Source organism: Myxocyprinus asiaticus, chromosome 21, assembly GCF_019703515.2.
Source record: "Myxocyprinus asiaticus isolate MX2 ecotype Aquarium Trade chromosome 21, UBuf_Myxa_2, whole genome shotgun sequence".
NCBI classification, from domain to species: Eukaryota; Metazoa; Chordata; class Actinopteri; order Cypriniformes; family Catostomidae; genus Myxocyprinus; species Myxocyprinus asiaticus.
In genome coordinates this window covers 19449136-19475319 of record NC_059364.1, presented here as the reverse complement: position 1 = coordinate 19475319, position 26184 = coordinate 19449136, and the positions used below count along the sequence as shown (strand labels likewise).

Sequence of the window (26184 nt, the reverse complement as noted above, 5' to 3'; positions counted from 1 at the left end):
TGTGTAAGCATCAACCAGGACCCAGCTGACTCATTCCTAAGTCATTGCACAGGTCTGTTTACTTTGGAAAACAATTTAAGATGTGTCTTCCCACATAAAAAGAATAGCTGCAATTTAGTGGAAAACCTGCATTTTGTGTGGAATACTAGGCCTTCACTACAAGTGACAGATATGAAAGATGTTGTGCTCCCCTTTGTCAGCCTGTAATTACAAACAAACATGCATTTCCGATTAAATCCTGTTTCTCTATGCAACTCTTTGCACAAATATGATATATGCCATGGTTTTGGGGACCATTTGTAAACATTTCAATGAGCCATTCAGTTAATCTGTCTTGTCTCATGATTTTAAAGGAACAGTTAATCCCAAAAATTAAAATTCTGTCATAATTTACTCATCCTCAGTTTTACTCATAAATTTAAAAAACACATTACAAAGACCCATAGGAAAATCCAGAGGGAACCCATGGTGAATTTTCTTCCGGGTTTTTGGACCACAAGCTGAACAGCTATATTCACTCAACATTAAACCTCAATCCAATGAGGTTGTGGCATGACATCATTACGTTTGGTCACAAGATGCGCAATAACTAATGAGGTTTGATGTTATCAATGTTAGATTTTGGCACCATTTATGTACTTTATAATGAATTGATTTGAGAGTAAATAGTGACTTAAATTAAGTTTTCTTTAAAGGGGTCATAACATACTCTTTTTTTATTATTATTATTATTATTTATTATTATTATCTTCCCTAAGGTCCACTTATAATGTTAGTAAAGTTTATTTTTTATTTTTTTTTATTTATTTTTTTTGCACCAAACAGTCATGATTTCATTATATCTAATAATTTTCAACCCTGTCTCTGGCCCTCTGTCTGAAACGCTCGGTTTTAAGCATTCTGGCCCTTTAAGACTTAAACGTAAACACCCACTGTTGTAACTGGCTAACATTATGCAGCCCTTCCAATACAGCCATTTTTTAATTGCAATCAGAAGAAAATGAACAAATGCAACACATAAAAAAAACTACATTTCAGGGTTAACACATAACATACACCCAACACATTTCATCTGAATGTATCAAACTGTTCACTTAAGCAGCACCATAAACTATCAGTCATGACATATTAAATATTCATGAATTAAATTGGTTAATTACTGTTATTCGTCCAATAGTCAAATTTTGACTGTCCCATTTTTCAATAACAGTTCCTTTGCAAAGCTTGAATCATATTGTGACTGTTTCACAAGCAATCCACATTGAAATCTTCTTAATACACAAACGTAATACAATGCACAGTGATGTTGGGTGCTTCAACCAGCTTCAACAGACCAAAGCAGAAACACTGGTCTTCACATCTCACATCTTCCATGTTTGTTTACACACAGGACTGCATGTGTTTCTCCCAGTCAGTGGCAGCAGCAGAATGAGACGAGTTTTTAAAGTTGCACTTGTACTGCTTTTAAAACATGGCGCACATCCCCGGAAATGCTTAAAAACAATCAAAGACGTCCATGATTACAAAACAATAGCACAGATGTGTGCAAAATGGTCCAGAACACCTTCAAAACAGCACAACAGCAATACAGCGCAGCTGAATGAAACACAATAGGGGATCCTTTTCAGAGATTTAACTTGACATTGCATCTTTTAAAAGAGGCGCGAGATCTATGATAATGGTCAAATCCGTGCACGTTTATGTAGAAAAACATTTAAATCCAGATAGCCACATGAAGGTGTCCTGTGTATGTCGACTTTGGATGAACTCCCACGACAGGCCCATCTCTCTCCTCTTCACCTGTGTGACTGACTGAGAACCAGTGGGCGGGGCCAAGGGTGCAATGACGGAAAAATAGGCATCGATGTCTTGCTGAAGAGGCAGTTATATGCAGTTAAGTTCCACAAATTTCAAACGATCCATTTTTGCAGCTTGGTTTATATAAATGCTCTTTTTCTATTAAGGAGGAAGTTTTGAGTTCTGAAACTTACAGTATGTTTTTATAGTACAATGACCTCTTATATGTCAAAAGAAAAATGTAATTCTTCATGTCATGACCCCTTTTAAAGTTAACTATTCCTTTAAAAGGAAGGTCATGGTCATCCCTTTTGTAGCGCGGAGGAGGGCGGGGCCGGGCTGGAATGATGCATGCCCGGACCCCAATCAGTCTGATGAGGCGAGCGAGGGATAAAGGTGACCGGAGATGGCAGTTCGAGAGAGAGAGAGAACTACAGGCAGCTGCCCTGTATGTGTTTATGTTTGTGTGTTTTTGTTTAAGTTTATCATTAAACTTTATTTATATTGTCAAGCCAGTTCTCCTCCTTTCCCTTATAACCCCTTTACAACTTTGTTTAAAAAAATTGTTTGAACAGTTTGAGGGTGGTATAGATGAAACTAATGAATATTACAGTTATTAGAATATGCACAAATAATCTTTTCTTGTTTTTATAAATAGTCAATCCTGATGACCAATTTAAGAGCTTGAATAAAAATGTCACCGTTCATTTTATACATTCATCCCTGCATCTGCTACTAATGTTCTTGGGATTTTGTTAGTCGGTGGATAAGTACCTTAATCAGCACACTGGAAGATAGAATGACTGATTGGTCTAGTGATAATAATTTGGCCTCAAGTACAGTACAAGGGGTTTTGGGTTCTAGCTGCCCCAAAACAATTAACCATTTAATTAGGTTTTAATAAACTAAGATTGCATCTTTACATTATTCAATGTATATCATGAACTGGGACACATTTGTTTGCATTTTGCTTTGCTGCTGCAACTGACAACAGCCACAACAAGCTCTCATTATTAGATTAAAAACAACAAATTCCAGTTACTAATTTTACACAAATGAAACAGAAGCTCCTGCTGAAGAACTACAGTTGTTTCTTCTGCATCAAAAACATACCTGACAAAAGTTTCAAAAGTCGTGGAGACAAAAGTGGTCAAGGCAAATAGTGGTGGGGACATGGCCCACCTGTCCCTCCCATAAATGACGCCTACGAGCAAGGGACTCTGAAATTGGGAAAACGGTGCCAGAACTATTGGAAACCTCTGTCCCTGACCTCCCGGCCACTACTTTACTAGCTCAAGGCAAACTCCTACAATTCAGTATGCAGCTTATGGATAGGTTCAAAGGATCATGTGGACAGAGAATTCTAATTTTTCCCAATTGTTGTGGCACCTTTAATTTCATTAGCTTTTCCCCATATCCCTGCAGGACTGCTGAGTTTCTAGGGCAACAATCAGAATAAGTCTTGCCCATGCAATCTGCTAAAAGCCCCTGCGGCCAACGGACCCAGGTGCACCGGGGGATTAGAACAAGGTGGGACAGGTGAACCCAGCATGGAATCACTGACAAGTTATTCATTCTAATACTGACACACACACACACACACACACACACACACACACACACACACAAGGTTTTAAATCATGATGGGGACTTCCAATAGACGTCTTTTGTTTTTCTGTGCTTATTATTTTCTTTATCCTACCCCTTCACATGCCCCCAAACCCAACCCTTACAGTAAGCTTTTAGCATATGTAGATTTTAATTAAAACATTGGTCCTTTTTTTATTATTATTATTAAGGCCTTTTCTCGTGGGAACCATTGTGAGGTGCTATGCAAGTGATTTCATGTTTTATTATGCTTCCGGGGACACAAAGATAGCAAAACCTGACCCACACACAAACACAGATTCACACAAACACTGAGGTGAAAATAAGCAATTTCCCAAAAGTCATACTAATCAGAGTGTGCAAAAAATACTGAATGCTAAGATACTAAAATGCATCTTGACAGCCATCTGTGTAAAATAAATACAGGAAAAAAACAGTAGAGACAGGAAAAAATCACAGTGGTGTCTTTCATTAGGACTCTAAAGATCTTCTAGAGTTTAAAGGTTATTTATAAATACATTCTTTATATATTACATATATATGACTTACAGCCAACAGTTGTAATGTAACACTGACAGGTTTCTTATGAAAGTTACATCATCCTAGTAGAGCTTAATGATATGATGAAAATGAACACATATCTTATTTGAAATCTATGACATGACTTCCTTCTGGCGCAGCAAGGATAATTAGTCTGTGGTTTGAGTCAGTTCGATAATTCCTGAAAATAATTTGCAGTTATCCCATTCCATTATTTCCTGACTATTTTTAGGGTTTTCCTTCCTGGAGATAAGTGTTATAGTGTTCAAAATGTAAAAGACAAAATTTAATCTGAGCAGTTCAACACAGGTATTTGAGAATCTTTCTTATAATGACTCTATAACAGCATGCAGGTTTTAATTGTTTTACTTTTCAATGAACAGCAATGAGCAGCATCAGCTTCCATTATACATCCTGTACAACACCACACCTCCCTTCCTCCCTACATTTACCCTATTCTATGCTGATGACACTGGTGGAGTATCAAATCATGGGTTTGCTCGTGTTAACGTTAAAAAGGCACAGCAAGGTAACTCTTCTCTCCCTGCTCACCATCCTCCAGATTTTTCTTAGGAGATCTGTTATCATTATTAATTAATTCATAAAGGGTTAGTTCACCTAAAAATGAACTGATAACCTCATTCACCATTCACTTTCATTGCAACTTTTTCTATGCAATGAAAGTGAATGTTGGCGTTATGTGTTCCACCAAAGAAAAAAAGTCATGCATGTTTGTAACAACATGGGGGTGAGTAAATAATGACAGAAATATTTTATTTTATTTTATTTTTATTTTTTAATAAGAAATATCAATAATCCACGCTTCTAGTACTTCTAAAATGTTAGACCTTCCATTTTTGTATTTTATGATTAGGCAAAACAGAGAATTCTGAGGGACAGTGAAGGAGAATCAGTCCTAAGGGATTGTAATGTTTAAAGTTGGATTTAAGCAAATGTATGTTAAAGACTATCAGTCACAGTCATTTTAACATAAACATTGTCTGACATAGTTGACAAGTTATTTTTCCAGCCCCCATTTAGTGGGCAAATTCCAATCGAAACTGATCAGCCCTATGCCCTATGCCCTACTCACTCCAAAGGACAGAACTCTTGATTTGGGCACTCTGAAGCAACCATGGCGTTACTGTATGAATTAACCCTTCGTCTTATGGATGGGCTCTTTGTGCAAAAATGCTGTTTGGAAAATGCCTAGTGTCTTCAGGTTGTATTTCGTCCTCCCTTTGAGCAGGTGTAAATAGAGTGAATTTATAAATTCCAAGAATGATACTTAATATTGTTCCTCATCTATTTGCATTAAAATGGACATTCAAAGGATTGCACTTACTAGGCCTATGTATGAGGACCATAAACTGCCATTTGAATATTCTGCTTTGATTGCGATTCCTGTTTACAAAAAAAAAAAAAAAAAAAAAAAAAAAAAACATCAGAAAGCCCTGGCTCCTATTTTCTGAACGATAGCATTGAAACTAACCACGGAGTGGCTATAGGCGTTTCTTCGAAAATCAGCCTATATTTGAGACGACTGCACTAACACACATGTAGTAACTGTCGCCCTCGTGTGGTGTGCTCAAAAACACTGAAACCTGCTCAGTACTCTGAACAGAATAACACTAAAATGTGACGGGGCTGAAATGCTATAAGATAGTGAAAATGGCAAAGTGTATTTCTAAAACTAACACTAATACATTCTAACCATCCTTGATGATCACACAACACCCTTAATTATGGTTAAATGTGATTATCATAATCATAGATGTTGTCAAAGATAATTTGACAATTAAATAAATAGTAAAGGTCAAAAGAATGCAGCTCAGCTTGATTAGAGACCCAAGCATTGAAACTGATTATGTATTTTATTTTTATTTTTTCCTTCTTGAAAGTGTATTTAGGAAACTTTTTGTATTATTAAAATAGGTATTTTTGCAATTCTGCTACACTGGAATTAATCAGATAGATGAATACCGCGCTAGCCTGTAAATAACTAAATCCGTTTTATTTATCTTTTTTTAATTTTAAAAGTAAAAATAAAAACAACAACAACAATAATAATAATAATAATAATAATAATAATAATAATAATAATAATAATAATAATAATAAAAGTTATATTGAAAATGTTTATTTTGCTCATCGCTGTGAATCCTGAATTCCGTGTCCGGGCTTTCTGTCTTTCCCATTCACATCTCTAGTCACGTCTGATGTTCTCGAGCGCTCGGTGTGGGTCGGTGAAGGTTGATCATTGGCTGATGGGGAGATGAGAGGCTGGAGGCTCGCGCTTCATACCGTGTTCGTGTATTTACACTCTCAGTACTGAAGACACAGGCGAGCGTGCGCGTCATCAGTATGGCGCGCCACAGATAACAGCGGAGATTTCAAAGCAATGGCATTATATTTTACACACTTTTCCTCGCGTTTCAATAGGAATACAGCTGTGAAGTACTTTTTTTTCTCTCTCTCTGAAGATTCCGCTGTTTTTAAACAGTTGTAGAGAAAACGCGTTCACTAGAATGGAGTTGTGAATGAGATGAACTTTACTGGTTGTCGGGGTTCTTCTGTTTTCTGCAATGTGTCTGATTGAACATTTTGTTTTAATTGTGTAATTCGGAGAAATACCTATAATTTTTTCTGTATACATTTATTCGCTTCCTGATTTAAGGAAAGTTCAGGAGTACACTTTAAAAAGGAAGGTTTACTTAACCCTGGTGCAGTGTGTGAAGTTTTTAGGAGGAACTCTCCTCCGCATTTCATACTGTTTGAAACATCTTTCGGAGAGTGTTTTAAGAGGATTCAGCGAGACTTCAGCCGACTTGAGCGAGAGTACCTGGGGACATTTGGCAGTAGCGTGACCGGGTAAAGATGCTCTCTGCGTGGATACAGCGCGGCCAGCCTCCCGCTTCTCTACTCGCTGTAGTTCTACTATGTGGAACCTTTGCGACCCATGCAGGTACAACCTTTATGTCCAGTTATTCACTAGAATATTTATAGGCTAAATGAATAATGTATGACTCCCTTATACCTTCTGTTTGAAACATAGAAGAGTCTGTCTGTCTGCGTGTCTGTCTGTCTGTCTGTTAATAAGGCAGATTAATGGGTAACTAAGAACAAGTTGAAGGTATATCATCTCTCCCTTCAGAGAGAAATATATTTAGATGAACTATCTGCTTGCGATGTTGAGCTTGTAAGCAGTGGCAAAAGCAGAACCCCTGGTGTTACTGGAGTAATTAAGGTTTAGCTGAATGCCTTCCTGGCTTCAGAGAGAGAGAGAGAGAGAGAGAGAGAGAGAGAGAGAGAGAGAGAGAGAGAGAGAGAGAGAGAGAGAGAGAGAGAGAGAGAGAGAGAGAGAGAGAGAGAGAGAGAGAGAGAGAGAGAGAGAGAGAGAGAGAGAGAGAGAGAGAGAGAGAGAGAGAGAGAGAGAGAGAGAGAGAGAGAGACCTTGTGAAAACGGAAACAACATCTGAGGGAAAGCAGGGATTGTGAATACTAAATTAAAGTGGCAGCCTTTAAAACTTAAATCAGTTCATCTGTGTTGTTTTGCTTTTCCAGTTGATGTGGTTTAGGGTTACAGTACATGTAACAAATGTTGTTAAGTGGTGATAAAAGTATTTGTAAGGATTGTTTTTCAAGGCCTATTTAAAAGTCAGGTCATTTTTATTTGTATAGCACCTTTCACAACACACATAGTTTCAAAGCAGCTTTACAGAAGATCAGGCATTAACTGAAGATAAAACTGTAATATCTATAATGTCTTAGAGTCATCATTGTGTAGTTTGATAAAATTAAATAATAATTGTATTTATAACCCCAGTGAGCAAACTGAAGGCGACTATAATAATTGTAATTTTTTCCACAAGTGGAGGAATTAATTTTGTGGAAATATTAATAAGCTATCAAATGACCTACTTAAATTTTTTTTTTTTTTTTTTTTTTTTTTTTTGTAATTAATTAAGTAGACTGCTACTTTAACCTCAAGTTAATGTCATTTTAAATGACACAACATATAGTTTGGTAAAACCATTTTGAATTAACGACAGTGAGTTTCTCTGAAAATGGTCATGCTTGATCTTATGACATAGCCAAACCATTCAACTTTTTTCCAGTTGTTTTAAGTGGATACTCAACGACTTTAAAGTTCTGAATATTATTTACAAAACAAAAAAGAGATTCCCACAAGTAGATCATGTTGTGTTGTGTTGTGTTGTGTTGTGTTATTTTTTTTCTGCATGAGGGCAAGCCTACCTTCTGTTTGACCTCAGAAGTGACAGGAAGCAATGAAGCGTCAAAGAAATCTCTCCCTGCACTCTCTGCACATATGTAATCAGATAGACATAGAAATGCACACTCAAAGAGTTTAGTTCATTGTTTCCTTTGGAAAAGAGAAATCGAGAGAAAAATACTGGTTTTATTAAGGGGATAGTTCACCCAAAACTGAAATTCATGTCATCATTTACTCACCCTCATGCCATCAAAAACACATAAGACTTTCTTTGTTCCATTGAAAAACTCATGAGGAGAAATTTTTATGAATGTTGAGATTCTGCTTTTCCCCATACAATGAACATTGGAACGATGAATATAATGACTATCCATTTAAGATGTGGAGAGAGAGTCTTTTCCCTTAATGAACTACCTGCAAAGGTATAGAAAAGATGCATATTTTCATCTATGGAGTCTCTGTTTTGATATATGTATGAGAAACTCATTGTACTCATTGTACTGTTTATGATTTTTCTGACAGAAGTTCACCAAGACTGCATGCTGTGTTCAGTTTGAGCTATAGTGTCACTCAGGGAGACAAATATGTAGGCACATATTTTAGAGCATCCATAAAGCTTCACAGTCAAAATAGATTACACTTATCTTCTCTCTCATTCTGTCCATTCCTCTATTCTTCCTCTTCCCCCTCCTGTCTGTCTGTATTGTGGATGTGCTGAGCTCAGATTTCCTGTATGGTACAACTCTCTCTGTGTTGACATGCACATTAATTACCCAGACTGCCAGGAACCCACGTCTGGCTCCTTTGCCCCATCAGCTTTTCTCCTCCCTGCTTGATGTGCATGTGTTTGTGTGTGTGTGTGTGTGTGTGTGTGTGTGTGCGTGTGTGCATATGCATGTTTGTTTGTTTGGCAGATCATCTCTGTATACACGCTTGAGTTGGATTGAGTCGGGAGGTGTGTTCTTGTGTATGTAATGGAGTCACACTGTCTAGATTTGCATGCGCGTGCATGTGAGTTGTGGGAGTTGTAGATGATTACTTGCTTAAGAATCCTCTGAATAAGAGTGGGTGTGTCTTGGGGTCAGGCTAGAGTGCCTAAGGTCAAGATGGAGGAGGGAGGTATGCACTTGTGTCTCCCCCACCACACCATCATGTTTAGAGAGCATAACATGTTTGATCCTCCCATTGAAGGCTGCCGGAACTCTCCACTGGTAGTCCAGGGCGTGGGGGTGTAATTGGTTATCTTTGCGGTAGGTCGTCTGTGTTTTGCAATCAAGTTTTTGTCTTGCCAGCCATGCATTGTATGATGAAAAAAGTGGAAACTTGCAATTTCTTAGCTCGAGGATCTATTTCTGCTTGATCTAACCCAGAAAAATGACTTTTGTTGGTGTAAACTTGTCAGGTTGATGTACTCAGATTAAATAGCATTTTTGACCCAAATAAAACCAGTTAATGTGCCATTATATATTCAGTTAAGGATATGCAATATGCTGCTTCTGAGAGAAAAGGGAAATAAAAGTTCTGATGTAATATGAGAACCAGTAACCCTGCTAAAAAGACCAGCTTAGACCAGCATAAATTTCTATGCTGGTCCAGGTTGGTCTATACTAGCTAATGCTGGTTTAGTGTTGGTCTAGCTGGTGGACCAGCATGGCAGTGCTGTTCACAAGTTGACCAGTAAAGCTGGTCAGCCAGCATGGTCTTGTTAACCAAGATTATCTTGGTAGTTAAATGGATAAATCACCCCAAAAAAAAAAAAAAATCTGTCATAATTTACAGCATTATCAGCAACAATCATGATTCACTTTCATTGCATCTTTTTCCATACAATGAAAGTGAGTGAAGACTGAGGCTAACATTTCCTTTTGGTTCCATGGAAGAAAGACTCAAGAAGTCATTCAGGGTTGGAACAACATGAGGGTGAGTAATTGATAACAGAATTATCATTTTTGGGTGAACTATCCTTTTAAGCTAGTTTACAAATCTGGTGGGAACACCAACACACAAGCATCCCGTGCTGGGATCAGCAACCAAAAAACAACATATGCTGATGACTAGGGATGGGAATCGCATGGTATGTAACCGATTCCTCTTAACAATTCCAGTCTTTTTTATTTAATCCCCTTTTCTCCCAATTTGGAATGCCCAATTCCCACTACTTAGTAGGTCCTTGTGGTGGCGCGGTTACTCACATCAATCCGGGTGGCGGAGGACAATTCTCAGTTACCTCCGCTTCTGAGACAGTCAATCCGTGCATCTTATCACGTGGCTCATCGTGCATGACATCGCGGAGACTCCGCATGTGGAGACTCATGCTACTCTCCGCGATCCACGCACAACTTACCACGCGCCCCATTGAGAGCAAGAACCACTAATCGCGACTACAAGGAGGTTACCCCATGTGACTCTACCCTCCCTTGCAACCGGGCCAATTTGGTTGCTTAGGAGACCTGGCTGGAGTCACTCAGCACACCCTGGATTTGAACTCGCGACTCAAGGGGTGGTAGTCAGCGTCAATACTCGCTGAGCAACCCAGGACCCCGACAATTCCAGTCTTTAACAAATCCATTAATGTGTCTTTAAATGCTTTAGAAGACTTTTTATTTGGAAATGATAAATGCATTTCTAATAGAGCGCAACAGTGACCACCCACTTTTGCAACCGTGTCGGTTCCGGAAGTATTTTTCCCATACATTTTTCCCATTGACTTTTCAAAAAATCCTTCATAAAAGAGATCTAACCCATGAACCAAACCAGCCAACTCTGAGGTGAATCACAACGTTACAAACTTAGATTTGAAGCAAAAAAGTATTTAAAAAAATTTGATAAAAAAATACAAAGGTACAACACTGTATGCTTGCCATCTTTCACGAGGGTACGAACTACAATCCCATGAAGCATTGCGAATTATGTAATCAGATAAAAACCGTTGGAAATATATAAAACTATTGATTTTAAGTTGTTGATTATAAGTAAAGAAACAATATATTTTAAGTTTATTGCAAAATATTCCGATATTTACTAATACATAAGTAGTTTGAGGGTGAAGGAAGACCGATTCTAATGCGTCACTCAGAGTACGTCATGAAAGTGGGTGGTCTCTTCCGGGCTTTTTCTGTGGGCTTGCTTGGCTGGAGTTCTCTGGTGGATCTTGCACTGCTGTACCACAGGTAGTGTTGTTGTTCACCAGGAATTCCACTATTTAACATGATTTTTAAACAATGAAGTTGAAATAACTCTGACTGATGGCTTTAACAGAAGCATAAACCATTGATGAACAGCCTATGAGCTCACGGTAGGTCTGTCTTTAGAAGGTTTATATGTTAGTGTTGAAAATCAATTAGTCTATGGAAGAAATGAATGGGATTTTTACTTCCGGAACCAGACTGTTGCGGTCTATTGGATTTACTGCCTTCAGCAACCTGTTATCAGTTTATGAGATCATTTCATATTTTAACAGAACAGATTCTAAAGAACAGACTCATAAGAGTCTTTTGTTCAGGAATCAGATTACACTGGTCGCACTGTACTGTATGTGTCATGCTGCTGATTCAGTAGCGGTGTTGCAGGAAACACTTTACTATGTATTTTAGTACTTGGTTGCGTCCACATTGGTGGAAGAATGAACGTTCGAGAACCGTTAATGGAACCGAAAGTTATGAAAATCATTTTATTCCGGTATGTTTTAAAAAATAGAACCGGTTCTGAATAAGGTTCTCAGTTCCCAACCCTGCTGGTGACCAGCAATACTGATCTTTTCAGCAAGGAAGTCTGGTAGAGGAAGAAAGGAAGGTAAATGCGAAAGCAAAAATACATAGATCGGTGAGATGGCTGGCAGAGATTTGAACTGCATGTCTTGTGGTGTCCATTAGCTTTATGGCCACTGTGGGAGGCAGAGAGAGGGGTGAGGAGAGGGCGATGGAGGAGACCGCTGGTTTTCCTCTCACCCCCATACTGTATTATTCATCACCGTAAAGTGGCCTTCTTTAATATTTTAAATGAAGTTTATGGTTGTGTGTGTGATCTGTTTATAATACAGTGGATTCCTAAAGTGGTCTTCGACATGTGTCTTTTGAGCGTGCAGGTGTAAGTGTTGAGTGTATCAGTATAAAAACTTGTTGAGAGTTTTGTTGTTGGGTTATTGCCGAGGGCAAAGTATCAGCTGGTTTGAGAATTGGAAGTTCTTCATCAGATGCTCAGTGTCAGATGGGTAAATGTTATGGTGCATGGTATGTGTGCATGTGAAGATCAGACAGTGTCAGGAATAGCAGCCACATTCATCTACAGCTTGAAAGTAAAAGGCAGAAAGAGTGTGAAACTGAGAGAAATATATCTCAGAGAGATGTACTGAGATAGATGAAGCCAGGGATTGCCTTTTAAATAGACTTTATTAAAAAAGAGAGCAAGAGCGAAAAGTCAGGAATCAGAAGCATTGGCATTCAAGCATCATTAAGTCCCTGGCACAGTCTGAGAGAAGGAGACAGCGACGGGGCTGAGAGAAGGAGGGAGAGTGAGGGACAGCAACAGTAAGGAACGTGATAAAAAAATTGTTGAGTGGAGATGTTTTTATTAAGGTTCTTATCGATGCCTGGAGATCTCTGTATTAATGGTGGACATTTTTAATGCTTTGCCAATACTGTGCATGTTCACCACCATAAATCTGCAACAAACAGGAGAGATAGAGTGTGTGAGAGAGGAAGGAAGAGCAAGGAGACTAGGTTGAAAAGATATATTAAAGAATATGGTGGAGTTGTAGTTGCAAGAGAAAGATTCACTCCAAGGCGAGAAGGATAAATTCACAACAGAGGAACAGAGGAACTGGAAAGGATAATATTGAGATGAAATAGTGTGTGTAAAGGGACAGATTGATGGATGATGGGGAAGAAAAGAAAGAGACTTTAATGAAGTCAAAGTGAGAAGTAAATGGTTGAATGAGAATAGAAGAGTGGGAGACTCTTCACCCCACCCGAGTTTACGGCAGCTGGGTGGTGGTGCTTGTGGGTCGGAGGGGTGGAGAGTGACAGGGTCTGTAGAAGAATGACTCAGTAGGGTGGCTTTGTGCCGGGACTGAATAGAAAACTGAATGGGGCTCTTTTCTACCATGGTGTGTGGGATGTTTGTGGGGTGAAGGGGGAGCAGGAGGAGGGTTCGGCAGACTCGCAGCTTCTTTAGCTGGCGAGAGTGACTGACGGTGTATGTTTGTGTTTCCTCTGTCTCGGCTTTCCATTCATAGTCACACTTCTTATTCAGTCCTCCTAAACAATACTGTCAAGAGTTGACATGTTAGAGTTAAAATGTATTGGGCTTTACTGAAAGAAAGATCAAGTCTAACCCTTTTTTCCTCAATCTATAGAGCGCAACAATCTGTAGTGCATTCTATTGTTGAAGGCCACGTAATTTCAACTTCATAAAAAAAGAGTTTTAATAGCGGAATTAATGGTAACATGATAAAGAACTACTTTACCTATGAATCCTGAAGAGAAAGATCCACTGATCAGAAAGTCGTGGCAAACCAACCGCGGAAATTGAGACCAACAACAAACCAAAGTCCAATTTCATGATTAAACACTTGCAATACAATTTAAATAAATTGTTTCTACTTATAATCAACAACTTAAAATCAATAATTTTATATATTTCTTTTGTTTGTATTTCACTTATGTCATTCGCATTGCTTCATGGGATTATAGTTAATTCCCTCATTAAAGATGTTAAGTACCCAGTCTTGTACCTTTGTCTTTTTTGCTTCAAATCACAGTTTGTAATGTAGTGTTTCACTTCGGAGCTGGTCGGTTTGGTTCTTTTATGAACGATTTTATGAAATCCCCATGGAAAAAATGAATGGGAAAAACACTTCCAGAACCAAGACGGCTGAAAAAATGGGCAGTCACTGTTAAGCTCTATTGGCTCCATGCTTTAAAAGAAACATTTCTTTGCTGGCAAACATGCAGCCACTGTGCATTTCACAATGAGCCAGACTTGCAGCTGAGTCTCATGCCAAGCCAACAATGTCTTTGGCGGACAGCTTTCCCCCAGGCACAGAGTAGAGGCTGCTGTGTCTGTCAGAGTCCAAAGATTACTGCATACTGTAGCATCCATTCCAAACCCAACTGCATGACAGACATCTAGGAGCATCAGTCTCTCACTCTTAGTTTGTCAAACTGTTTGCTTTGACTGTCTTCAGTTGCGCTGGCTGGAAAACGGATGCCCTCTTTTTGATTGATAGATGGATGTGACTTGCAAAGTTTGTCTTTTTTTTTTTTTTTTTTTTTTTTGCTGCCCTTTTTTTTTGATACTCAATAACAAGCAGATTTTCTGAGTCTGACTAGCATACCGACTGCTTGCCAGGTTCTTCAAATTAATACTGTATATGAAAGTTAAAAGAATCTGGATTGAAGGGCCTCCAGCTCAGACCCGCTGACGATGCCTGTGGGAGTCTGGAAAGCATGTCAGATTCCTTTCGGCAGGGGTCTGGAAGCAGTGGTGCTAGGGCCACGTGAATAGGTCTCTTGCAGTCCACCTGCCTTTGTGGATCCTGCCTTGAAAGAGAGACTTTCTGAGGCCATAGAGATTTCCCTCATCTTCTTAGCCTTCAAAGGAAGTTCAAACCGGTCCATGGCTGAAGATTAGACCTCAGCCAATCTGTGGTTTATGCCAGAGTGTAACTGTATAATTTTGTTTCTGTGTCTCTTTTTGAGGTTAAATTACTGGTTTAAAGGAATAATTCAGGTTAATAACAAGTACAAGTACAAACTTGGGTACCACAGAATTCTTTTTTTTTAGTTTACAGTTATGCACTTACAATGGCAATCTATGGGGCAAGCATACAATGGTGTCCAATAGACTTCCATTATTAAATGCATTTCTTCACACATTATTATTATTATTATTATTATTATTATTATTATATTTGACAAACTGAGAAATTTGTTGGAATTATTTTCTGTAGTAATGGACAGGATTGCATTAGAGCTTAACATGTATTTAACCCAGAATATTCATTTATAATGTAATATAAGCATCTTTTTACATCATCACCCTCATGTTCTTCTTAACCTGTATTACTTTTCTTCCATGGAACACACACACACACAAAACATGTTAGGTAGAATAATAGCTTCAGTCACCATTTACTTTCAAAGTGTGCAAAAAGATTCAGTGAAAGTGAATGAAGACTAAGGCTAACATTCTGCCTAACATCTTTTTGTGTGTGTGTTCTGTCAAATTAAAAAAGTCAAATGGATTTGGAACAACAAAAAGGGTAGATTTTTGTTTTTGGGTGAACTATCTCTTTAAGTCTTCACTACTCACTACAGTTTTTCACAAGCTATAAGGTATAAACCACTCCATCAGCCATCATCTCCCAACAGACTGTTTTTGGTTTAACTTTATGAAACACCTTTCTATTATTCTTTTTACTTGTGTGTTGAATTTCCACTTTACTCCTGTTTGCTCACTCACTCCCTCATTTGCTCTTATTCTTTCTGGCTCCCTTATTGTGATGGGGGTTTGTGGAGTTACTGATTGGAAGACAGCATGGAGAATTAAGGTGGATGGTGGGTAGAAGATCTTTGTTTTTTCATTAGGGTTCTACTATGGTTTGCATGCTACAGGGGGCCTTGTGGGAGGGATGGGGGTCATTTGCAAGAAGAACACACATACACTCACATACACACATGCTTGCTTACCGTCTGGTTCTCATGTCACAGTGCTGGCATGAAACGTACCCTGTGTGTGTGCGCCGTGCGGTAAAGGCAGTCTGATGGTGTGTGACCAAAGAGTAATGTCCTCTTGTGGCGTTGCTTTAGTTTTCATTGTGCCAAATGTAGAAGGCCACACACAGTGTGCTTTTGTAAAGAGAGCAACCCTTACTTTTGCCTGACCAGAAAATGAGAATATGGCATTTGACACAAGCACTTTATAACAGTATATAAATGTTACTAAATACGTTTGATATAAAGAGGTCTTCAAGTAGGGTGTCACAGTGCAATAAATGTTTTATCTACTGAAGCTGTTGCATTATGTTTGCCATGTTTGTTTGCGATAGTATATCACCTAACTAACCTTTAGACATTAAAGGATATTTCACTCAAATCTGAAAATTCTGTCGTCATTTATACACTCTCATGTCATTCTAAATCCGCATGACTTTAATGTCTCTGTGAAACACAAAAGGAGATGTTAGGCAGTATGTTAGTCTCAGTCACCATTAGTGGTCAACCGATATATATCGCCGAGGAATGTTTTAATTATCAGCATTGGCCAATAAATTTTCCCCTTTGATTTCTTGAGGGCGCTGAGAATCGCCTGCTTGCATGTGAAGCGACTGAAACATGTAAACGACAAGTCACGGTTCGTTTTGTTGTTACGTGCCATCGTGTTACTACAATAATAGACCGTTGTGCAACACAGTGTCATTTAAAAAAAACAACACAGTGTCATTTAAAGGTCTGCATATCAGAGCCGCGGCAGACACGTTTGAGCTCATAATGTTAAAGTGCTCGCCTGTTTCATTCTTCCTCTCTCTCCTCAACAGTTCCCTGTAACTTTTAACTGTCTTGTCTAATGATAAAAAGGCAAATATTAATAAAACTAATATCATATACCATCTGCAAATATGCGAATATCTCGTTTAAACTAATGTAATAAACCAACCTCACACAACTTCAGCAGATCCAGCATCCTGTGGAGCGCTCATTTATTTACCTTTAAAGTACGTATTCTAACAGCGTGTCCTCAACAGTTCCCTGTAACTTTTCGAATGATAAAAGGCACATATCAATAAAACTTCTATTATATACCATCTGCAAATATGCAGATATCTCATTTAAAAAGATGTAATTCACGAACCTCACGAAAATCCAGCGTTTTCTTCCTGTTGAGCGCTCATCTAATATCTTCCTCTGAAGTGCGTATTCCATCAGCCAGAATCAAAAACTTCAGGATCAAAAGTTCCTCTGATTAACAAATCATGACGGTCAGTCCGTGACAATCCAAACAGGTGATCCAGGCTGTTTATATTGTGAGGAGATTGGTGCTGCTGGCCCTGGATCCGCATGAGCATGTGAGTGCAACTTCAAGGTAAAAGCGCTTAACGTGTGCTATGAGTAAATGTCTTATTCACTATGCACTGTATGTGTAGTTGGTTTGATTTGGCATTTTTTGAGAAAATGTGATTTCTAACGTGGATATGCCATCCATGATTGCTGGACTACTGTGTGTACTGTTATTTCCTTCTTCCTAGTATATTAACAATTTCTTCATTTGCAAATAAATTAAAAAAATTTGATGACTAAACAGAAATCAGAAAAAACTGCTATCTACCATTTAAAATACAATATTGTTTTTTTTATTTATTTACTTTTTTACAAAGTTAAATTTTAGTGTGAAATTGAGTAAATATAGTGCTAAATAAGAGTTTATTCATTTTTTAGCAATTTTATGTTTATTTTATTTACTATATTAAATTGTGTGATATATTGGCATTGTATCGGCCTATCAGCCACCCTGCTCTCTGGAAATCGGCATCGACCATTAAAAAACCCATATCGGTCGATCACTAGTCACCATTCAATTCCTTTGCATCTTTTCTATACAACATAAGTAAATGGTGACAGGCCATTCTGCCTAACATCTCATTTTGTGTTCCATGGAAAAAAAAAATGTCAAACAGTTTTGGAACAACATGAGGGTGAGTAAATGATGACAGAACTTTCAGAATATTATTTTAACACACTGATAGACACTGTTCCATTTATCCAAATGAAAGCAGGTCATGCCTTGTGCATGAGCCATGGTTCCACAGTTAACGCCTTGGGATGAGTCGTGGATTTTGGCTGCGCCCTGACTGCTGGGCTTGTTCTGGAAGGGACTACATAGTGTAGCTTAATCCCCATGGGATGCATGTTGGTGTTATATCCACACCCTTTGGAATGTGGAAGCTGGTTTTCCCCTTTCCAGCTTTGCCTGGATTTATTTTTTCTTTATATATATATATATATATATATATATATATATATAATTTTTCATAATATTTTATAGATTTTATCAAATTATATTAAATAGTCTTTTTTTAATATATAAAATAATTTGTATTAAATGTATACTTTTTAATAATTTATAGTATAAATAAATATAAATGTTTTAGGGCAAGTGAAAATGTGAACACACATACACATGCTTGCCAGGAGAAGGAAAGTGGAGTGAATTGGAGGAAAGCACAGGGGATCTTAAAATGCTAACTTATGGTCACAGAAAGGCCACGTTCACTGGGCCTGTGTCAGTCATGGCAATGTATGTTATCACACACCTCACTCATGCAAATCTAACATGCTTTGGCTCTGTGTCTTTTGACATGTTGCCTTAATCCATTCTAGATTGGCATCCTTGGGCTTAATGCAGTGTGAGAGCGGTTTGCTTGCTTGCGTAATGTTTGGATTTTCTGCTTGTGCTTGTATTTTATACTTCTGCCCACCTCTTCTGTTTCCCAAGCCTCTTACACACTGATGGACAGATGGACGGCACGGCCGACCTCACCCTCACCCTCACCTTTCTACTCACTCTGGTCTGCTTCACAACTCTGCTCCGATTAGCAGGTGTGCTGCATACGTAGTGACTACTTGCAAACCTAAGACATAAACCTCCAACCCCTGCCTAAAATTGTTAACTTCCCCAACCCAGCCCAAAACCCTCTTGCCCATCTATCCATTCACAGTGAGCAATACAGTCCTTATGTCTGTAAATCACAGCAGTGAGCACGGGATTGGCTACCGCCCTATCACAGAGTTGCTCATGTTTACGAGGATTTAGGAAACAGATGGACAGCCATGCTGACTGGTGTGGCTTCATTAACTTTCCATGCAATCATTCTAAACTCTGACGCCCCTGCATGTCTCGCTCCAGAGCGCTCCATGCCCAGTCGAGTCGAGCCAGCCCAGAGGTCTACGGGGAGAGGGAGGTCAGAGCGGGGGGAGGTGGATTGCACTCATAAAGGCTGTGAAGATGTTTATTGATCTGAAAGCTGAGATGTGGACAGGGTGTTTCTCCTTGATTGATTAATGTTGAAGTGAAGCATTAATCAAATCATGCCATGGTCCAAATCACTGAGATCACATTTTTTCCCCATTCTGATGGTTGATGTGAACATTAACTGAAGCTCCTGACCCGTATTTGCATGATTTTATGCACTGCACTGCTGCCACACAATTGGTTGATTAGATAATCACATGGATGATTGTTGGTGCCAGATGGGCTGGTTTGAGTATTTCTGTAACTGCTGATCTCCTGGGATTTTCACACACAACAGTCTCTAGAATTTACTCAGAATGGTGGCAAAAACAAAAAATATCCAGTGAGGGGCAGTTCTGCAGATGGAAACGCCTTGTTGATGTGAGAGGTCAACAGAGAATGGCCAGACTGGTTCAAACTGACAAAGTCTATGGTAACTCAGATAACCGCTCTGTACAGTTGTGGTGAGAAGAATAGCATCTCAGAATGTGCTGTTTTGCATCTCAGAATGGCACTGTTTTGGTGGCACAAGGGGGACCTACACAATATTAGGCAGGTGGTTTTAATGTTGTGGCTGATCGGTGTATTAAATTACAACAAGTGTCTTACTTGATTCTATTTTTATTCTCCTAAGGAATATCAGAGACAAAGATGATACCTAAACCAAACATAACTGAGATCTCTAATACATCTTTTGAACTCTAACATTTTTTTGAACTCGGTTTTGATTTTTTTGATTTTTATTTTTTTTTTTTTTTGGTAAACACTGCATCTCAGCTTTTTCGCTCTTACAAGAACTAATCACAGATGTCCACACATTGACTGTTTTTTAAAAACACTTTGATGACAAAACAAGTTTTGTTTTGATGAAGAATGGGAGACAGCCGATAAGTTGCACTTCAGAATAGGCTCTAGTTTCCTGTTGTACACTTGTCTCAACATGTCTATCTGAACCAACGCTACTGTAAGCCATGTACAGTGCAGTTAAGCCACATAGCCCCACCTTTTGTACAAGTGCATGAGGTTAACCTACAGTAAACCTCCAACCCATTCTCTTTGTCTGGTCTGTAGCATTTTAACATTAAACAACTTGCTACTGAATATAAAACATGCTCAGGCTTTGTCTACATTTTAATAGCTGGCTTGAGCCAGGTAGACAGCCAACCAACAGCCCATGGGATTGTGGTTTTAACAGAGGATGTGTTTGGAAAGACAGACCCACTGGGATTCTACTCTGCTTTGTCAGGAGAGATGTAAGGGCTGTACCCAGCATTATGTCACTCAAGGATAGACAGGTGGTGGAAGAAGCAGACTGGTATGAAACATTGACTTGTGTGTCTGGGGTCAGGGAATACTTTTTGTAGAGGTCATTATGTTGCCATCTGTCCAAAAGAGAGATTAAACCACAACAAAGGCCCTACAGGGATCTGTAAGGGTAAACTTACTCCCAAGCACATATTTTTACATTAAATACTAATTTTGAAACCACTTCTTTGGGCATTGCTCAATGGATTTTTTTTATGTTTTTTTTTTTTTTTTTTTTTGAGAAGCCATTACTGCATTGCCTACATTTAGTTTCTTATAATGACTTATAAACACATTTTTGATTCCTTTGTTTCATTTCTAAAATAAACTGAAGTTAAAAAGTGGGAGAAAAAAAGGCATGTGAATTGAGCAAAAACCTTTTGCTGTGTTATTGACTGCAAGAGAGCTTTTGTTTCATTGATTTAAAATGACAAAGTGTGACTGACAGGAAAAAGAGATGTTTGTATGAGTCTTTTTGTATTTGATGGTGTCCACCCACATCTCGCACACTTGCTTACTTCTGCATTTAAGAAAGTATTTGTTTCTGAGTGTGTGTTTGTATTGAGTGACAGTTATACAGTGGTGTCGAGGGCATAAATCTGTCCTAAAAGAGGCCCGGACACTTTAGCACCACAATTTACACATCTGCCCTGAAGGCACAGACACATTGGAAATAATGACCCCAATCGACTGGAGACAGTCTGATTGCCACAGAGGACACACAGAGAGAGAAATAGAGAAATGGTGGGAACAAGAATAAGCAGGACATAGAAACAAAACCACCCTCTCTCTCTTCCTCTTCTCTCAACAAGAGGGCCAATTACATGACTATGTCTTACCTGTCTTTTATCTGATGAGGGGAGCAGTGTTAAAATGATGGCCCTCTCTCATGTAATTACACAGAGACGTCCTGGAAGAGGGTGTCTGACACACCCCACTTTAGCGATACAACCTTAAATACCTTTGAGGACATAAAAAGACCCATCTGACTTGTTTGGATCCACTTGGTAACTTGAGAGGCTCCTTCATTCTTTTGAAGAATTTGTATTCATGATGCCATTTTCAATCTGGTTTTACAGGTTCATCAGACACTTTAAAATATTAGCACTAATTAGTAACATTGGTCAACATTGAGTATACAGTATGTGGTTCTATTTAACTTGGAGCTTGGGAACACAAAATTTGCTGTATGAAATAGGCTAGTCAAGAAGTTCTGGCAGACAAAGGCACTCAAAGAGCCAGAGTTCAAAGGTAATTTCTCATCAAGCGTACAATGACAGTATTGTTTTAAAGGGTTAGTTCACCCAAAAAATGAAAATTATGCTATTGTTTTCTCACCCTCATGTTGTTCCAAACCCATATGCTGTTATTTTTCCCATGGAACACAAAAGTATAATTTTTTTAAAGAATTAAGCAGCTCTCACCATACAGTGAGTGTGTTAACATGCACAATCTTATAACGATTATGCTTAATAAGCTGACAATGTGTAAGGTCATGTAAACACCTTAAATGGTTTTCTTTTATTGGGATAAGATCATAAGCAGTTTCAGTAAAACAATTGGAACATGTAGATTTTTGCTCATTACCCCGATTTCGCATTGCTTGTAAAAAACTTTATCTGCGTACTTACCGGCTTATCCAGTGTGCACAAGTGTTGTGTGTATGCCTGTTTGCATTTCGACATCAAAAGCAGAGAATAACCCGATCATTTCAAATCTCTTGTAAACATGGTTTTACTGGTGTGCAAGTAAATAAACTAGAAAACCTTTGTTAGATATACAGAAATGTATCAGTTCATTCTACTTTATTTACTTGAAAATATATGCTATACAAATAAGATTGAACAAATAATAGCACGTTGTTTCAAATTAATTTGTATTTTATTCTGTCTACTTTATTTAATTGGCTCAAGAGAACATAATGACAGAGGTCAGTCATTAAACAATTGATTCCCCAAAGAAATGCAGATAAAGCTGCACCTCAGCTACGGACAGTCACATGCACAAGAAAAAAAGACATTGATTTAAAGGGATCCAACTTCACCAAAGTGAACACTTATCACCCTAATGGTAACTATACACAAAACAACTAATTACAGTAAAACAACATCAGTAATACTAAAAAGAGCTAAAATCTCTATGAATTCTTAATAACAACTAATTCATTGCCCCAATAAATTCCTTTTGACCAAACAAACGTGCTTAATTTATTCAAGCACAAGGGCTTATGGGTGTTGTCCACAACCTCAGTTCTGTACTTGATCGTTTGAGTTAGTAGAATTTAAAATCTTAATTTTATGGATTTTTAAGCCAAAGAAGTTCAAGGAACAGTTATTTCTTTCTTTATGTATCACTCTAAGTTCACCTTATATTTAATATTTTGTGTTTTACACATTAATGCAAATTAAGTAAAGCTAAAAATGTTATAAATATTTACATTTCGGAGGAGAAGCTATTTATTTTGATATTTTATGGTTGTTGAGCCAACAAATTATTTTTTTTAGTGTGACCATGGTCTGTCAAGCTTTAAAGAAAGACAAAACAATACAATAAAAGTGCCATAAAAGTGGTCCATACAATTTCAGAAATGCATCAAAAATTTCAAAAAGTATAAAAAGTTGATTGTCTAAATGGTTTTGTTCAAAATTATCAGCATGACATATTAAACAAAGATCAGCACATAACCATATAAAACAAAACATGTGAAAGCATAGACAAGTTTCATAAAAAACAGAAAACTTACAAGGTGCATTGAAATTACCTCCAGAGGGACTGTGAAGAGGAATATTCTGATCCACTTTTAAACTCTGCCTAGATCTTCAGATCAGCAGTTCTAAGTATGGGACTCCCTAGGTGGAACCAAGGCAGGAAGCATAAAATAAAATAAAAAATGGTTTGAAACTAACAATTTATGTCTTTGTATAGCTAATGTAAGATGGATTTGTTACCTTTTTCCTTGCTTTCTAACTAGCCAATAAATTTGGTTATTTCATGGAGCATAATAATGGCAGATTACAGTGTGCTGTCTATGGTAAGATTTAGGAGTCATTGATGTCATGTATGCTCAAATGGCATTTCACCACAACTCATCCAAAGGTCAGAAAACAAAGGCTTCAGCAAAAGAGAGACTTTCAACAAAAGAAAGATGAATATATAAAACAGGAATGGATTGATTAATGTTGCAGCGAAAGAAAATAAAACATCATCAGAGACATAAACATGCCATGGAGATGTGCAATGAAATCATCAAAGATGGAAGTTGCAAACCTACATTTTGTAAGAAATTTGTACTGGATCTGATAAATATCCAGATACTAGCAGTGCAGATCAGTTGCTTGTTTGTGCTTGCTATGACTTAGAAAAACCCGTTCCAGAGGATCTTGTATTTTGTGAAGTGATAGAACATTAAATGGGGCTTGTAAACCATTGCTTTTGATTTAGTCCCTAAACTCAAAAATATTTTTTCTTCTGATAAATTGTTAATAGCAACAAGTAATCATACGAAATAAAAAAGCAAAGGATTAAATAGACATTGGTTGATAAACTGGAAGCTTAATTAGTAAAGTACTCAATTACCAAAATAAGGTGTGTGTGTGTGTGTGAGTGTGTGTCAAATCAAATCCCTTTATTGTCACTCAACCATATACACAAGTGCAACAGTGGGTGAAAGTCTTTGGTGTGGTTCCAAGCAACATAGCAGTATGACAATTACAATAAATATCTGATTTACACTAAACATAGTTTACACATCTTGTTACACAACATAATATACAATATACACCTAATAATATATAATATACAGTATACACAAAATAAGACTGTATACAAAAAAATTATATACAATATACAGTATACACAAAATAAGAAGACTGAATACAATAGAAATACACTGTACACCTCACTACAACTGCAGTGAGTCCAGTGAGGCAGGCAGCACAGAGCAGATGTAATCTCTGATTAGTCTCTCAAAGCTTTTGCTGATGATGTGGGTCAGAGCAACAGGACGGCAGTCATTTAAGCAAGTGATTTTGGATTGCTTTGGTACAGGCACAATGGTGGACGTTTTAAAGCATGTGGGGACCACAGACAAGGAGAGGGAAAGTTTGAAAATGTCCATAAAACACTCGGCTTTGGACACGCGGCTTTACGGATATTCACCCATCGGAAAGATCGGGTTGCATCCACTACAGAGACGGGGAGTGAACTAACCTCTGTAGCTTTGGCCGCGGGAGCTGTCTCCGTGAGGGTGGTGTAATTTCCCTCAAAATGAGCATAACAATTATTAAGCTCATCCGGGAGAGAGCTCTGATAGTTTTGCAGAGGGCATAACTGACTTGTTTATGCTCCTCCACGCTCCCGGAATTAAAAGCGGAGGTCCGTGCATTAAGTGCTGCACAAACATTGCTATTTATCCACGGTTTCTGGTTAGGGTAGATCCGTATTGTTTTGGTCAGCAATACATCATTTGTGCACTTCCGGATGAAACACGTTACGGTATCAGCATAGACACGATGTCGTCATCAGAGGCAGACCGGAACATTTCCCAGTCCACGTGATCAAAACAGTCCTGTAGCGTAGAATCTGATTGGTCTGACCAGCACTGGATCGTTCTGAGGGTGGGTGCTTCCTGTTTCATTTTCTGCCTGTAAGCGGGCAGAAGGAGAACGGAAGAGTGGCCAATTTGCCAAATGGTGGGTGGGGGAGGGATTTTTAGCCATCCTGGAAGGGAAATATAGCAGTGGTCCAAAACCCGGTCCCCTCATGTGTTGAAACTGATGTGTTGGTAGTATTTCGGTGCTATTGACTTGAAGTTGGCTTTGTTAAAGTCCCCGGTCACAGTGAACACGGCCTCAGGGTGCGCGGTTTCCTGCATACTTAAACTCTCATACAGTTCCTTGAGTGCCTGGTCTGTGTCGGCTTGTGGGGGGATGTACACAGCTGTGATAATGACCACTGTGAATTCCCTCGGTAGCCAGAATGGTCGAAACAGAAGCATGAGAAGTTCCAGATCAGGAGAGCAGAAAGCCTTGATAGAATGTATGTTCTTCTGATCACACCAGGATTTGTTGATCATAAAACATACACCACCACCTCTTCTTTTACCTGAGAGGTCTTTCACTCTGTCTGCTCAGTCCACTGAGAACCCCACAGGTTCGATGGCTGAGTCTGAAACCTCCGCAGACATCCAAGTTTCTGTAAGGCAGATAATGCAGCAGTCCCTCGTCTTTTGTTGGAAAGAGATCCACGCTCTCAGCTCATAGAGCTTGTTCAGAGACTGAACATTTGCCAGTAGAATGCTGTGTAGCAGGGGTCGATTTGCATGACGTCTTAGTCTGACGAAAACGGCGGCTTTCCTTCCCCTTTTCCGGCTGCATTTCTGCGGCCGGGCAGCCCAGACAAAGGGCTGTTGAAAACAGCGGGTCAGCATTGAGATATTTAAAGTCTGGTTTTCATGTGCTATTGAAGAAACAATGTCCAAAAGCATTCGTCTATTGTAGACAATAATGCAGACGACATCCAAAACGAAAAACACAAGAATTGTAGATAAAACAAAAAAAAAAAACTGCAATATTGGGTCGGAGCTCGAAGCACAGCAGCCATACTCGGCACCACCTTGATGTCTAAGTGTGTGTGTGTGTGTGTGTGTGTGTGTGTGTGTGTGTTTCCAAAACACTCCTGTCGACCGGTCGCCA

At 38.5% G+C, this 26184-nt stretch overlaps 1 protein-coding gene across 1 annotated transcript in view; it reads left to right on the top strand.

Annotated features, from left to right (window-relative positions):
- Positions 1–6775: 6775 nt before the first annotated feature.
- The window catches only part of unc5b (unc-5 netrin receptor B), a 98691-nt gene continuing 79282 nt past the window's right edge, over positions 6776–26184 (top strand). The window contains exon 1 of the mRNA XM_051647547.1: positions 6776–6910. Coding sequence (XP_051503507.1) covers positions 6823–6910 — 88 coding nt within the window. The 5' untranslated portion in view covers positions 6776–6822. The remainder of the gene's footprint in view (positions 6911–26184) is intronic.